Here is a 15,848-nt window from a genome sequence, read left to right on the forward strand (position 1 = left end):
CCATTCGAAAAAAAATGTTCTTTCCTTTTTTGGTCTACATTTTTCAGACTATGTATTAAGGACACAAACGTATTGCTCAAAAAGTAATGGTACATTAATAGTTGAATGAGTAATTACATTGTGATGGAAACTGAGCGAACAATGGATTAAGAAAATATCTGACATATTGCATATATATACTGCATAAAATTATAATCTCATTTAAAAAGTTGTCCAAAACTGCTTGCAAACATTACGAGGTGCAATATTAACAAACTGAGACTTTAACTTTTTTTTATCACTCGTCCCAGAGAGATACCAGCTAATCGTACAGATTTAACATACTGTAATATACCAGTACTTGTGTGACCTCTCTCTCAAGACCAGGAGGAAGAGGTTTACTAAATTTACCAAACCGTTTTTCAAGATTATTTAACTATCGTCCAACTAGTCAACCTTCTTTCCATCTATCAGAGCATAAGGATGAATGATGCACTTTCCATTTTCTTTTTTTTTTTAGCCACAAAGTTTCTCGCTGGCTGCCGGATCATCTGGGGACAGTGCCTTCGTGAAACATAAGCATTTTTAGAGTGTTCTTCAAAAATGTGCAGCCCTTGGTACTGTGCCAAACAGCACTACAGATGCAGCATTGGGCAAATAGGATAGTTGCCCATGGTTACTGTCCTTTCTCTTAAGCCCTCGCTGATGTAATGTGTTGACACAATCTGTGAAAATAGTCCTTAAATCTTGGAATAACTTTCCCAATTATGTGAGACACAGCTCTTTTCCATTCACCTCTTCTCTCAGACAACACAGACAATTGCAGAGAGAGATGGCTGACACTGTCCCATTGAATGACAAAACAAAGGCACGGTGTCAGAAATCCCTGCATAAGGGCCCAACTTGCTGTTGGCTGATAACGGTCCATATATGTGATACAATTGGAAACAATGACATGCCAGGCATCCCAGTTACAGTCCTGTTGGTCGTTATTTATTAATTGTATATGTCAATTATGTAAAAAATATATATTTTCAAATCGATCATCCTGCTTTCTGGGGGGGGGGGGGGGGGGTCCCTTTGGTTCTCCTTGCTGCACTCTGTTCTAGAAGCGTCCCTGACTGTAGCGCTTGTTTTCAATGACTTCTGCTCTCAACAGATGGTTTTCTTTTTTCAGTTGTTCAATTTCCAGTTTCGTTTGTTTCAGGACGTCTTTGTGGCAATTAACATCCACTCCAAGCTGTTCGACTGTTGAAGTTAACCTTTCAATGCGCCGAGATGTTGAACTTGTTTCCATCATGAGTTCAATAGTTGAAATCTTATGGGACGTCTCGTGTTTATTCGAGAGCTCTTGGCTTGTTGACAAAAAGTCGGCGCTAAAATTGGAACTTTCACTGTTGTCTTTGGAGTCTCTTTTCTTCCGTTTGTTGACAGACTTCTGGGTTGAGATGTTGGTTTGGACTTTAGAGTTCTCCATTGCGCCCTTGGCGTGAGTTTCTGTGTGTTCCACACTTGTGAATTAGTTTCTGTTGAGTATTCGGCGTCACTCACTTTGAAGTCGACGTTTCCAGGCGTCCCCTTCTTCCCCAAGTATCCTTAAGCAGCTTCTGTTCGAACTTCAAACGGTTATCACTCCGCTTTTTAATTTTTTTCCATACTGGCGGATTATTATTCAGGGTAGCAAATGTGACAGGACTGCGGTCATTTCTTTTCTCATAAAGGAAATGAAATTACGGCATTTTCGGGTTGCTCCAAACCTCACGTTGTTAACGGAGAATATTTAGACTCTTTTTTCCCCATTCTACACACCACGACCAGGCGTTTAAAAAATCTCTCCCCGAGCGGAGAAGTCTCCCTGGCGCAGGGTTTTTGCGTTAGCTCGTCGTGTCTTTATGACGTCACTTACGGCAACCCTCGCTGTGTCGAGTGGGGTGTTTTATTTTCTCCATCCTATTGGTGAAATTGTATCGTATATGAGTAATTATAGACTTCAAACACCCGTATCAGTGTGGATGGGTTGTTCTTAATGCAACAGTGACACGTTTAAGGAGTTCCAATCGGCAAGGTGAATTACAGCGAGGGTTTGTTAATTGTTAGCATAGTAGCGTTCGGCTGATCGCTCACCACCGGGGCAGGCGCTCATTGTTGGTGAATTGTTTGTAAATGTAAATGTGTACCGATATCGCTGGTATGATTCTGGATGTAACTCCAGAACATAAAGCCAACTAGTTTCTTCCATAATTTTCCGAAGATAGTTGGTTGTTCTTCGGTGATTAGCCTGTAAAATATGCTCCCTCGCTCTATGGGCCTTGTTTCCGACTAGCACGTCCCGGCTATTAGCATGCTTACCAGTCAATGACCCTGTACTGAATTGTTGTGTTTACCTACTCTGCACCGTTATCTAATACTATACGCACTGGTAGGTGACACTAATGACTGTACGTTTGGTTTTTTGATATCCTAAACCCATACTACCAACAAGCAAATTGGCTAGTTTGCTAATGCTAAGGGGAGGTTTTACTTAAGACCTCAAATGCGTCTTTCGATTACAGTGCACAATTTGCTCATTTACATTTCACTACAACGTGCAAGTATTGACTCTTGTTTGAATTGTGGCTCCCCTTTTAATTTCACACAGAACTTTCTGCAAGTGTCTGCCACATTCGACTTCCATCCTCTTTATTTCAAGTATCATTACAGATAATAAAACTAACAATACCAAGAGGCTTGAACAGCGGGAAATTGTTAGCCTGATTACTCACAATTTGGGTGTGCTAAAAGATTGTATTTATTTCAGTGTACTATAGCAGCATACTTTTACTTTATGCTATTGCCTCATGATGCAACAACACAAGCAAAAACAAAGTGTTAGCATTTTTGCGAATGCTAACACTTTGTTTTTCTTCTTTCTACCCCCCAATTTTGCTGCTGTAGACTGTAAATTTCCCCAGTGTGGGTCAAATAAAGGGTATCTTGTGCTGTATTAACTTACACTGTACTTGTGCTTTTTTTGCCAACAGTAAAATATTCTCAAATGGATACTCCCGAAAGCCCATTGCAGTCTCCTGTAGATGAAAAGGACCTTTCTGACAGTGACTTCCTGGATTCTCCTCATGAGGAGGAGGATAGGGTCATCTCAGACAGTGAGCTACTCTATGAAGAGAATGGAGAACTGGCGGAGGACGATGAAGATGAGGATACAGTCGAAATCTCAGGAGGAGGTCTGCCATCACAGGCGGTGACGGGAGAAGAGGATGAGGTTGTACCTGACTTTGTTTCTGAGCCAGAGGATGATGAACCTGTTGCAGAAACTGGTGGGCTAGGACAAGAGAATGAGGCAATTTTGCTAATGGAAGGGGATGATGATGATGAAGATGATTATAAAGATGAAGATGATGATGGACAACAGGAGGATGAGTTGGATGGAGAGGATGAGGTAGAAGTTGCAGATGATCAAGTACTCGACCCTCCCCAGTCACCAGAACCAGAACAAGGCAAGAACTTTGCCACGATGGAAAACAACAAAGATTTATCAGAAGCATATGGAGACTACAGAAGGGATGCAGCTGATGTGGAGGATGAAGAAGAAGAAGAGGAGGAGGAAGAGGAAGGAGTGAAAAGAGTTGCAGAAGAGCAGAATTATATTTTACGTACCAGAGAGGGGAGAGCTGCTGTGTCGAGAAGGATTAAGGAAGACTCGCCGTCTGTTTCCAGGGAGCTGGATGAACATGAACTGGATTATGATGAGGAGGTCCCAGAGGAGCCCAACATCCCCACACACGACGATGAGGAAGAAGAGGATGCAAAACTAGCCTTGGAAGAGGAGGTGAGCGAAGACACGACGGTAAAGAAACAAGAGAAGAAACCAATCCTACCCCCATCCCCCAAAGATGGGGAATCCAGGAAAACAGATGACTCCAAAATCCACAGAGATTCTTTCAAAGACAAGAAGAAAGAAGAGGATGATGGAGAGATTGATGAAGGAGAGATTGATGTAAGTCGGCATAAGATAAGATATCCTTTATTTGTCCCGCAATGGGGAAATTACAATGGCATGGTATGACTCCTAACTGGATGGCTTGACTATACAGTATGTCGGCGGTAAAAGACAGTGTATCGTAAATTTTCCGCTACAAATAATGGATGTGTTGCATTATTTGGATTTTGTAATTGGCATTGTATGTTGAATGGGCCAGGTCATACCTTCAAAGAGTTGTTAGGTCAAATTCACACTTGAGAGTAAGACTTTATTTCAGTCTTTAAACATTTGGCAATCAGACTGATCTGTCTAATGTAAAGGTGTATGTTTCTGTTTTATGTACAGGATGATGATTTGGAGGAGGGGGAAGTGAAAGATCCCTCAGATCGAAAGATCAGACCACGTCCTATCTGTCGGTTCTTCATCAAAGGTGAGTAATGTTAGAACATGTGACCACACTTTAGCTTTTTTTGCAGAGAACCCGTAATAGGCACTTTGTAACAAAAAGTATGACGATTGCAGAGGTGTCTAAACCTCTTTCTTCAATGCGTCTTGTAATAGTAGTCGCCGACAGACTCACGGCATTGAAGACATCTTTCTTCTCGGGACACCCCTCCTCCGCGACAGCATTCAAACATTTCTTGACAAATTCTCCATCAGTGAAAGGTTTCCAGCTGCTTGCTATCAATTGAGCATCCCGAAAGCTCGCTCAAACAGAGGAATGATTCATCTGAGCTTGTTGTACAAATGTATTTCTATTACCAAAGTGTTTTGCCATCATGCATTGCCATCGTGTTGAAAGCAGCAAGCATGCTTCACCAATCCGGGTGCAAACTATTGAAACAATTTGTACATAAAAGCTGGCTTACTTTATCCTCCCCAATTTTGAAATGGATGGTGGCGCATTTGACAAAATAACGTTTTTATTTTTTTGAAATCGCGATATACTGTATTTTGGAACCTTATGAAGCAGGAGGTGCCCTAAAAAATAAACGTGGTGAAGAAAGTTAAAGATAGTGTAGAACTTAGTGCCATCGAGTGGTGAACGAATAGAATACAACGAGCTAAGCTTGAAGCACATGCATTCAGGGCCTCAGAGGCACTAAACTTTGAAAGCCGACCACCAATTTCTTTAGCAGAGGTGCAAGCAAAATGTCATCCCAAACGACTTCTTGTATTCCCTCAGAGTTCAGTGCATGGCATTTGTTACACATGCTGTAGTCATCATCTTGCGAAACTATGTTCGCTAAGTTTGTCTTCTTAGGTTATCTGTAGTAGGAAGATGGCGGCGTAACAGCCTCAATGTACACTAATTGACAGTTAACTTTAAACACAATACATATCAATGTGGCAGGACGCTTAATTTAAAAAAACAAAACAAAAACATGTAATTGCCTGGGGACGCAAATGTCAGCAATTTGGTTGAATGGCCCCAATAAGCATTACCACAGAATAAGGGATTCCTCTGTTTCATACATTTGACTTATCTAATGGTAAACAATACATTTACATTGAATTATTTACTGTATTTCATTGATGGGCGGACAAGTGGTTAGCGCGTCGGCCTCACAGTGCAGAGGTCATGGACTCAATCTGGCTTCGGCCTTCCTGTGTGGAGTTTGCATGTTCTCCCCGTGCCTTGCGTCGGTTTTCTCCGGGTACTCCGGTTTCCTCCCACATTCCAAAAACATGCATGGCAGGCCGGTTGAGCGCTAAGTTGTCCATATGTGTGAGCGTGAGCGCAGATGGTTGTCCGACTATGTGTGCCCTGTGATTGGCTGGCAACCGGTTCAGAGTGTCCCCCGCCTACTGTCCGAAGAAAACTGGGATAGGCTCCAACACCCCCCGCGGCCCTTGTGAGGATAAAGCGGATCAGAAAATGGATGGATGGATATTTCTTTGTTACAGTGCTCAGAATCAACACAGTGGAAATGCACCGGACTTAGCATAAATGCTAGTTTTCAGCCGTATTTCCAAGGCAGGTTTCTAAAATAGCACAGTGAGACACATAAAACTTTAAAACCACGATGACCAAAATAAGAACCGAATAGGTGAGACATCATAAAACAGACAATACACGGTTATTTATAGGCTTGTGTAGGCTTCTCCCATTTAGAAACACACTAATTTATGACCACGTTGGAAGTGCAACCAGTAGGGCCCAAGCTTGCTTGTCACCAAATCATTTATACTCGTCAAACTTTGAAGTTATGTCGTTTGGACGTGTCACAATTGTTAACCTGTCTATCCCGCTCTCGGCACTCTCAACTCTTTGTCATTGCCGTTTAGCTACGAGGCTGCTTTATATCAGGCAAGGCAGACTTATTTAGGAGCACCTTTCGTCTTGCCGCTCCCTCCAAACAAGCTTTGAAGACAAACCCACCGCTCTGTGTCTGTCGTAGACCTGTGCACAATGGAGGAGATGCCTCTGCGGGTGTGTGTATCACTCACTACATTGCGCCAAAAAAACAAAAAAATAGCATTATATACTTTAAAACTAAGATATTAATGTTCTATTTGGAATTTGCACATCTGGTAGCTTTGTGACCTTTAAATGTTCAGAAAATAACACTATCAGCTGAAATTCCGATGTTCAATTTCTACTTCTGATCATGTGATCTCATTGGGAGCTCCCTGCTAAACGGTTCTAATGTAATATATATGCCCCTTTTCCATACTTGCAGCTCACTGATTGACAATGTCAGTGTGTTTTGAAGTCCAGAGCTCGTAAGCATACCTGTCAACTCATACGGTTTAGCCATAGTTCATACGGATTTTGTGGTGAATCTTACGTATATGGCCGTATCACACAAATCATACGGATTCTGAAAATTTCCGTTTTTTGGTTCCCCCCCCCGTCTACTCGAATGCTTTCATTTCCGGAATACAACTCTGAACACAGTAATGCCACTAAGTAGAATGATGATTAGACATTAACCAGACATTGTATTATGGAGATCTACAATAAATATCATTGAAAATTTCGTGGGTTTTTTTTCTGCTGTTATTTTGACATATAAAATGCTTTGGTATGTTATATGGATTTTTTGCTCTTTAAGGATTTTTTTGGGTAGTTTATACAGGTTAGCGTTCCGAAAAGTTGACAGGTATGCGTAAGGATGTTTGTTGATTGCCATTGATGAATCACTCCTGACACGAACCGAAATCTTTCCAAGAATCTGTCATACCAAACTGTTTTTTTGGTCTGTTTTCCTGAACTTTCAAGAATTCTTTTGTTTCACCAGGGAATTGTACTTGGGGTATGAACTGTCGGTTTATTCACCCTGGTGTCAATGACAAAGGTAACTATTCCCTCATCACGAAGCCAGACCTCTTCTCACCTAATGGCGCTCAGCCTGCAGGACCCCTGCCACTGATACCCAACAACTCCTGGGTAAGTCTCCGTCTCACTTGTTCAAATGGGTATTTGTATTATTTGTAATGACAGTATATACGGGGGGGAAAAAACAGTAACATTCATCACGTGCCAAAATTATTACTGTTGCGTCAGGGTAGAAGTTGTACCACTCAAAAAAAAAAAAAGAATAATAATAAGATATCCTTTATTTGTCCCACACTGGGGAAATTTACAGCCTCCAGCAGCAAGAATGTAGGCAGAAAGAAGAAAAAACAAACGAACACCGTTCAATTAAGTGCAATATAAATACAAAATGGATAAATCGCAGTGCTATTTACAGTTGTTTTTCACATCATTTAATTATTATTAATATTATTGTTGCTATTTTTATTCAGCAGCCTGACAGCAGTCGGTAGGAACGAGCGTCGGCATCTCTCCTTCTTGCAGCGCGGGTGTAACAGTCTCTGGCTGAAGGAGCTACCTAGTGCTGTCAGGGCGGGCTGGAGAGGGTGGGAGGGACTGTCCATCATAGCTTTTAGCTTAGTTAGCATCCTTCTGTTGCCCACCTCCTCCAGAGTGTCAAGGGAGCAGCCCAGGACAGAACTGGCCTTCCTCACCAGTCGCTCCAGTCTCTTTCTGTCCCGGGCTGAGATGCTGCCTGACCAGCAGACAATGCCATAATGAAGAAGAAGATAAACATTCGTTGCCTTGGAATATAAATCACATTTTTGGGGGAAATGTATTTTAGTAAAAAACGATACCAACAACAGCAGAGCTCGAACTCACACCCAAAATCCTTGTTCCCTAATGTTAGATGTTTTTGGAAAAACACTCCAAGGCCGTACCGCTTCACTCAAACTGTTGTTAAAATGTGCCGGAGCCCAATGCGTCAAGCAGTACAGATAGCACGAGCTGCAGGTTGTTTTAGAGCATAGGCTGCGTTCGGAATTTAATGGGAAGTGAGCGCGCTCTGCCTTGCCGAACACACACACACTCTCAGATTGATGTTATGGCGTCAGAGTGAATTTCCCAACAACGCAAATCTTGTTGATAGCAGTGAATGAATTCCGGTAGGGCGAAACCATAAAAGCCGATTTTCATGGCATAAGTGTGGCATAAGATTGAAAAGTGAAAGCCTTTTCCCATCAAATCAAGCTTATTTAACTTATTAATTGCATGTAATTTGCTGCAGATGGCGATAACGCGATAGTAGAAGTTATCTATTGTCTTCTCAATATATACTGTCTTATCGCCCAGCTCTAGCGAATTACCAAAGCTCGTCTGCAACAGTCAAACTTGTTTTCCAGTAATTGTAACTTGTTTTTAATCAAACTGTTGCTTGAATAAAACGGTTAAAACGCTCACAAGCACTGTTGATGAATCCACTCCGTCTTGATAAACCACGTGGTGTTTCATCGATCTCCATGTGTCTCACGGCTGATCTGATTAACCCTGTAAAGCATGTAAACAGCAGATCAGAATAGATTACGTCACGTGGAAACCGGTGACCACAGATCTACATATGTGGCAAATTTCCTCTACCTCTCAATATTATTATTACCAGCCCTAATTTATAATTCATTTAACCATAGGTCACTGTTGATGTTGTTTGTTCGGAGTTACCGAGCATTTTTTTCTTACTTGGTGGTCGGACACCCCTACTCTCCTTTTTTGAATTGAGATAGGAACAGCACACTTTTGCCATGCATATGTTCATGTTAAGACCAGGTGCCACCGAATAGCTAACTGACTGGATACCCATATGATTTTAACTGACGTGTGTGTCTGCGTGTGCGTGCGCTAGTTTGTGTGCGTTTTTGAGCAGTATGATGTGAAACGTCACCCCACGACTCCAGCACGCACACACCCTCACCACAACCATTCGTTAATTCAAAGAAAGGGAGCCCACTCTCTAACGCTCAGAACACTCACTCTCTCATGTTAGAGTTTGGGCATCAGATTGACTTTGGATTTCCAATTCTCATTTCTTGCCAGAATACGATGGCAACACAGCACAGTCTTTTTGACCATGGAGTGTTTGATAAGAAAAATGCACAAGATGACTACAGTATGTGGCAAAAAGACTCAGAAGATTTATAGATTCATGGCTGCAGAACTATCCAGGAATGTTTTGTAACTAACAGCCTCCTTGATCCTCCATTCAGCTGTTTATTTTTTTTTTTCATTATCAAATAGATTTTATACAATAAGGGCAAAAAAGCTGCACTAAAGTTGTATTTTCTTTAAGGCTTAAATAATACAGTATAGAAATACAAAATATAAGTCAAGTCACATTTACTTATATAATATACATTACCTTAATCACAAACATTGTCAAAGGGCTTCACATGCTCATAGTTGACACATATTTACGACATCCCCTAATCTTAACCCACAGGAGGGCAAGGAAAAACTCTTAAAAACTCCAGTTGGGGAAAAAATGAGAAACATTGAGAAGGGGCCGCAGATGGGAGAATCCCCCTTCCAGGATCGTCAGGCTGCCATAGATGCTGAGTGGGCAACATTTTTTGACACAATATTGTACTATGCAATGTTAGCAAGAATGATATAAAAGTCTATTTAATGTAATTATCATTGAATGTGTGATATCATGAATACACTGAGTCGTTGCCAATTCTGGCAGAGCCATCACAACATGAAAAAAGGGCCACCACAAAAACGAGTTACATGTGTCGGACAGTGCGTTACCTCTGGTTGCACAGCACTGCGGCACAACCAGTTTGCAAATTAGCACTTGATGCATCAACCCGACTGACACAGACTTCTTTCTTTCCATTTCTTCGAATGACCATTATTTATTGTCTTCTAGACTGCACCTGCGGTAGAGGAGCTCCCTCCTCCCCCACCTCCAGTGGAACCTCCTGTGGAAAGTGCGTGGGAGAGGGGCCTAAGGCACGCCAAAGAGGTAAGTGTCAAAATTGGATAAATCACATACGTGTTTTGAAAGGGCTGTGCCAGTAAATGAGGAGAGGCAACTGAACTAGCAGAAGAATAATTTTTCACATAATTCCAGTTTGAAAAGATAAGCGGTTGAGATGGGTCATGGCAAATCTCGACTGGCCTGGAGAACAACATGATGTCAATAATCGCTTCATATTCATACAGTGTGCCAAAGAATGTTTTGGCACACTTGTTTTGCAGAGTACATCAAAATCTTTCATGAATGTAGTATTTAGCTGAGGCTGTTGGGTTGAATCAATGATTTCATTATTCTTAATTTTGTAATGAGAGTGACATAAAACAACAACCTTCAATGTTCAAACTTTACTTCAACAGCTTGAACATTAAATATCTTGTCGTTGTCATGTACCGTATTTTCACGACCATTCGGCGCACCGTATTGTTGGGCGCAGTCTCATTAATGGGTGCTATTTCTGTATTTGACACATAGACAAAACGCACTGTATTATTGGGCGCAGTTTTACAGTGGTAAAACATACGCCAGCTTAAACATACGGCATGCATGCGCGCACGCTAAAAACACGTTAGCTTGAAGCATACGGTAGCATGTCAAGACATACGGATACACACTAAAAACACGTTTTTAAAAAGGCAACGGAAGCAAAACTGAGTTTGGTTGTATTTTATTTAGCCATCGTACAATGTACTCACGTTTTTCGATCAATCATCACCCAGAAATCCACCAAAGTCCTCATCTTCTGTATCAGAATTGAACAATTGTGCAAGTACTGGTAATCCATCAAAAATGCCAGGTTCCCTCTCGTTGTCAGAGTCACTCTCATTGCCATGTGGCTCCACAGAAATGATGCCGGCTTTGCCAAAAGCTCGATCAACAGTGCAAGCAGACACGTTCGTCCAAGCAGCCACAATCCATTCGCAAATTGTGGCGTAACTCGCCCGGCGCTGCCTCTCGCTCTTTGTGAAGTTGTGTTTGCCATCGATCATCCATTGTTCCCATGCCGCTCGCAACTTTACTTTGAACGCCCGGTCGCAACTTTACTTTGAATGCCCGGTTGATGCCGATGTCCAGCGGTTGGAGTTCTTTAGTCAAGCCTGCGGGAATGACGGCAAGCTCAGAGTTAATTTGCTTGACTTGGTTTTTCACCGCTGCTGTGAGATGGGCACGCATGCCAAAAGTATAACCGATGGCTTGAAGTTTGAACTGAGCTTCGTAGGCGTGTCTCTTTGTAGAATTTATTTTCGGGGGTTCTTAGAAACCAAAACCGAAGTTGTTTTTTTCTAATAATGCACATAGCCACACTTTATACAGGTGTTGGTACCTGCTTGGGGCGTCCCTTTAGCGTCCACTTACACGCCCACCCTTCACTCATTGGCGGACTTCTTCTCCGCATGCCTGTCCTCACTCACGTCCGCCTTTTCTCTCTCTCTCTCCATATAAGTATATATACACGCCCACCCTTCACTGATTGGCCGACTTCTTTGCCGCATGGCTGTCCACACTCACCTCCGCCTTTTCTCTATATAAACAGCGTGTCGGCTGTCGGTCAGGTTTTGGAACTCAGTGCATACACAAGATGCTCCGCATCATAAGGCGTCCTGTCCATTTTGGAGAAAATTTAAGACTTGTAATGGCGCCTTATAGTCGTGAAAATACGGTATTCAAAAATCAGCCGGTTGCGATAGGCTAGGTTTCGTGTACCTTGCAAACAAACCACTGACAGTCAAGATGGGCGCCATCGTCATTTGTGATGGATGTTATGTTTGTCAAATTCCGAAAGGAGTAGAGCATTCGGGAATAATGCTTTCCATGACATCTTCAAAGTTGATGTTGGGCATAGGAACCACCAACATGCGCTCTGATATTGCTATGTTCATGTTTCAAACAAATTCTGCTTGCTTGTTTGATTCCTGTAGATGTTGAAGAAGGCCACCATTCGAAAGGAACAAGAGCCAGACTTTGAGGAGAAACGTTTCAATGTGACAATTGGAGAAGATGAGAGAGAGTTTGACAAGGAGAATGAGTTCTTCAGGGAACGCAGCTACCGCATAATCAGAGAGTATGCTATACTTGCATTTACTGCACTGATTCCTTATTTGAAATTAGCCCCTTTTATGTAACCACTTCAATTGTTCAGGAGGGATGTTCTGAAATGGGGACCCGAGTCTATTCTCTCGACTGGCACTATTTTGTGAATTCACTTGGCATCAAAATAGATTTGAGACTCGTCTTGGAAGTTACAGTGTCCCCTGACTTGAGCTGACTGATGACTTGACAGACTTGACTGTTGTTCATTTACGTTTTAAGAAAAAGAAAAGAAAACCTTTATTAGTCTCGCAATGGAGAAATTCCCAATTCACAGCAGCAAAGTTATGAAAGGAAGAAGTAGAACAACAAAATATAGGAGCTGCTTGAAAGGCAGCCACTCTCGCGGCGCCATTTCGAAGTCAAAATAACAAAAATAACACAACACAACACATAGGACACAGACAGTCGTGCAATCTTCACCACTTTTCTACATACACTTTGTTGTCTGAAGCAGTTCTAGATGAAAGAGGAGAGGATCAAATTGTCCTTTCACCAGTGGATCAGAGACGTCATGCTGAAAATGTGCACACGTCTGCTACAAGCTAAGTTTTGAAAGCAAACACGAAGCTGTAGTGTCCATTGACGAAAAGAGATTAGTTCACTTCTCCTGTCCCACGTTATCCGCTTCAAACTCCAAGCCGCGACTCCCAGTTCCAAATCTGCATCGGCGCTCCGCGCTAAACGCTCCTTTCTTCTCATCGTCGGCTCCTCAAGACTTACATCCATCCAGCCGCAGACCGTTCAACAGCACCGATCTCTCCGCTGCCCATTACAGGCGCAAGACACAAGCGCCCCGGGACTGTCCAGCAACGACAGTCAAATGGCGCCGACATTCCTCCCAGTCAAAAACAGTGCTGGTATACCCATGCTGCCGAGAAGGCGCAACCACCAAGCACAGAGTCTCCTTCTTGATGAATGTCGTGGCCAAAAAATGCTGAAAAAAGTCCACATCAGGTCCACACGACGTAACAACAAACACAAAGTGACAAAACAAACACAAAAAAAAAATAAAAATAAAGCAAGGCTCATGAGAGCACTTGCCGACGGCTGCCTACTCGGGCGCCATCTTGACTTCAAAAACTTTAAAGATAAAATGTGAAATTAAATACGATATAATATATAACCTGTCGCTTTGGGAGTGCACATAGGGAAAGGAATCGTGATTGGAGGACTAAGCCAATTAATCCATCAATCAAACCCCATGCAAAAAAACGCTACCGCCGACTCAAGTTTCGCCACCCGCGGATTACCCTATTCAGGTTTTTGGGTTTATTTTATTTTCATTTTGGGAAGGAGGGGGGCAACCCACAAATGTTTTATTTTATTTTTGTAAAATCTGTGTTTATTCAAGAACTTTCTGGGTTGCAAAAAAAAGTTCTCTTTTCAGTCCAATTGAATGAAGGTGTCAGTTACTTGCGGATTTTTGATATTCGCTGGCCGGTGTGCTGTGAATAGCGGGGGTCCAATGTTTTTAAAATGAAGTGCATTTAACTTAAAAAACATCAATTGAATAAATTTGCTTTCAAGTAAATAAGATTTACATTTCAGAATGCAACGACTGTATATAAATCAGCATGTATTGTATTGTATTTTTCCCAGTTACAATGGGGGGGATCATAGTCTAGCACACCAATTGTGAGTGTTTAAATTGAATCATTATGAGGCCTCATGGTACTCATCTTGCAGATTAAGACCTTTTAGAGTATTATGTTTTACAAATATTTTGAAGTTAGGCTTTTAAAATAGGTTTTACATGATTATTAAAGTCGCTATGACGTGTGAAGTGTATTAAATATACAGGGACGTGTTATGCATACATGCAGGTTCTATAAATTGCACAATATTATTTGACCTTATTGGTCTTTTTTCCTATGACGACCAAATACTGCAGGCAAGAGTGCATTTATAGGTGACCTGAGTTTCCCCAAGAAAGAAATGATTTTGGACTTTCAATCTTGATGGTTAAGACATGAGACGTATTTGAGACTAGAACTGGTGTGACTTAGGTTTGTCACTACATGACATTATCACCAAGCTGTCCGTTTTTCTCTGGTAAATGGAATTGGTGATTAAATGACACTGAATACTGTTGCCATTGCGAGGGATGTCCCGATTTGATCACATGATCGGGATTCAGGGCGGCTCTCATGATTTTCATATAAGGCATCACAGGAAAAGGTTTTGTATTCTTCATTTTCAGTCACCAAGTGACCAAATAAGATCTTTACAGCTTTAGATTGTCAAATTCAACATTAATCATTTAATTTTATGTGATGCAATGTTACGTTTTGTTTCTAAGACCATCAATAGACCGGAATCAGTTTCTTCATTAACATTTGATTTGCCCTTTCAGAGAAGTGGACATCAGAGAGCCAATATATGGGTATGTATAGGCTATTCTTTGTTGAAAGCTTGCTTTATTATCCCAGTTTTTACAGTTAATTACTGGCTATTGCAAAAGGCAAGGGGTCCATGGGTAATCAGCAAACCTTTAACTCGAATATAAATGTAGCCATATTTGTATTCAATACATTTGTCATGCGTTTGCAGTGATCAATATGCTGATCCATATTATGATTATGAAATGGAGGCTCTATGGCGAGGTGGGCAGTATGAAAACTTCCGAGTGCAGTATACAGAAGCTCCTCTTCCTTACCACTACAATGTAAGTATGCCTCATTGGTGCAATGATTTATATAGGCGGGTCATCTGCTTCGTGCTCACAGTGCGGCGGCCCTTTTTTTTTTAAAGATAAATAATAAACTTGGACACGTATTTCAAGTTGTATCAGAGATGAAAGTCCTCCGGAATTCCGGGTTTTTCAAATTTTTATGAAAATCTCTGGAGAATTGAGGAAAAATTGCCTCAAATTAATCCGGATATTAGTTGACAACATTGAACGAAGATGCGTTTGAGTTTGTTGTTTTGCTTTCACGAGCGTAGCCATGTTGAGACACTAGCACTAGTAACAGTAAAGAGATTTTCGTCTCTTTATAAACACACTTGCTAAACCCCAGTGGAACGAATAAAAGACACCGTGGACAAGACAGTTGTAAAAAATATATTTGGACAAAAAGGGAAACACAGATTGGCAGAAAAATGTGTCCATCCGACTTCAAGTGTCGTCTCGGCTAGCTTAGTTTAGCTGTTGTCTTGTGTGACGTCGTTGCGTTGGCGCTGATTGGTTGAAATCAAAAGACGCGCTTGCGTACGTGTTCACGCTGAAGCACGCACAGCAGAGCGCAGCGGACTATCAACTGCTGAGGCTCGCTTAGCTTGAGTGGCGTCGCCACAACAGTAATACCCTCGCCTCGCATTCTCATGGCCTCGCCATATCTCGGAGATTTCGAAATTTCGGCAACAACGGAAGCCACAAAGGGTGTACGTGTGCACACAAAAGGAAGATTACTCATTGAATGTCGAGTATTTGAATTTTGTTTTGTGTAAACTAATTCATGCGTGATCGGCCAGGTGTGTGTGTGCGTGTGTGTGTTGCATGCAGG

General features: G+C 41.8%; 1 protein-coding gene across 1 annotated transcript in view; it reads left to right on the forward strand.

Annotated features, from left to right (window-relative positions):
- The first annotated feature begins 1,897 nt into the window (after nt 1-1,897).
- The window catches only part of zc3h18 (zinc finger CCCH-type containing 18), a 33,195-nt gene continuing 19,244 nt past the window's right edge, over nt 1,898-15,848 (forward strand). Inside the window, exons 1-8 of the mRNA XM_086109259.1 lie at nt 1,898-2,044; nt 3,000-3,973; nt 4,304-4,388; nt 7,204-7,352; nt 10,147-10,242; nt 12,174-12,316; nt 14,699-14,728; nt 14,896-15,010. Coding sequence (XP_085965385.1) covers nt 3,014-3,973; nt 4,304-4,388; nt 7,204-7,352; nt 10,147-10,242; nt 12,174-12,316; nt 14,699-14,728; nt 14,896-15,010 — 1,578 coding nt within the window. The 5' untranslated portion in view covers nt 1,898-2,044; nt 3,000-3,013. The remainder of the gene's footprint in view (nt 2,045-2,999; nt 3,974-4,303; nt 4,389-7,203; nt 7,353-10,146; nt 10,243-12,173; nt 12,317-14,698; nt 14,729-14,895; nt 15,011-15,848) is intronic.

This window comes from Hippocampus guttulatus, chromosome 4 (assembly GCF_054856545.1).
Source record: "Hippocampus guttulatus isolate MCC_2025c chromosome 4, RoL_Hgut_1.0, whole genome shotgun sequence".
In the NCBI taxonomy this organism is placed as follows: Eukaryota; Metazoa; Chordata; class Actinopteri; order Syngnathiformes; family Syngnathidae; genus Hippocampus; species Hippocampus guttulatus.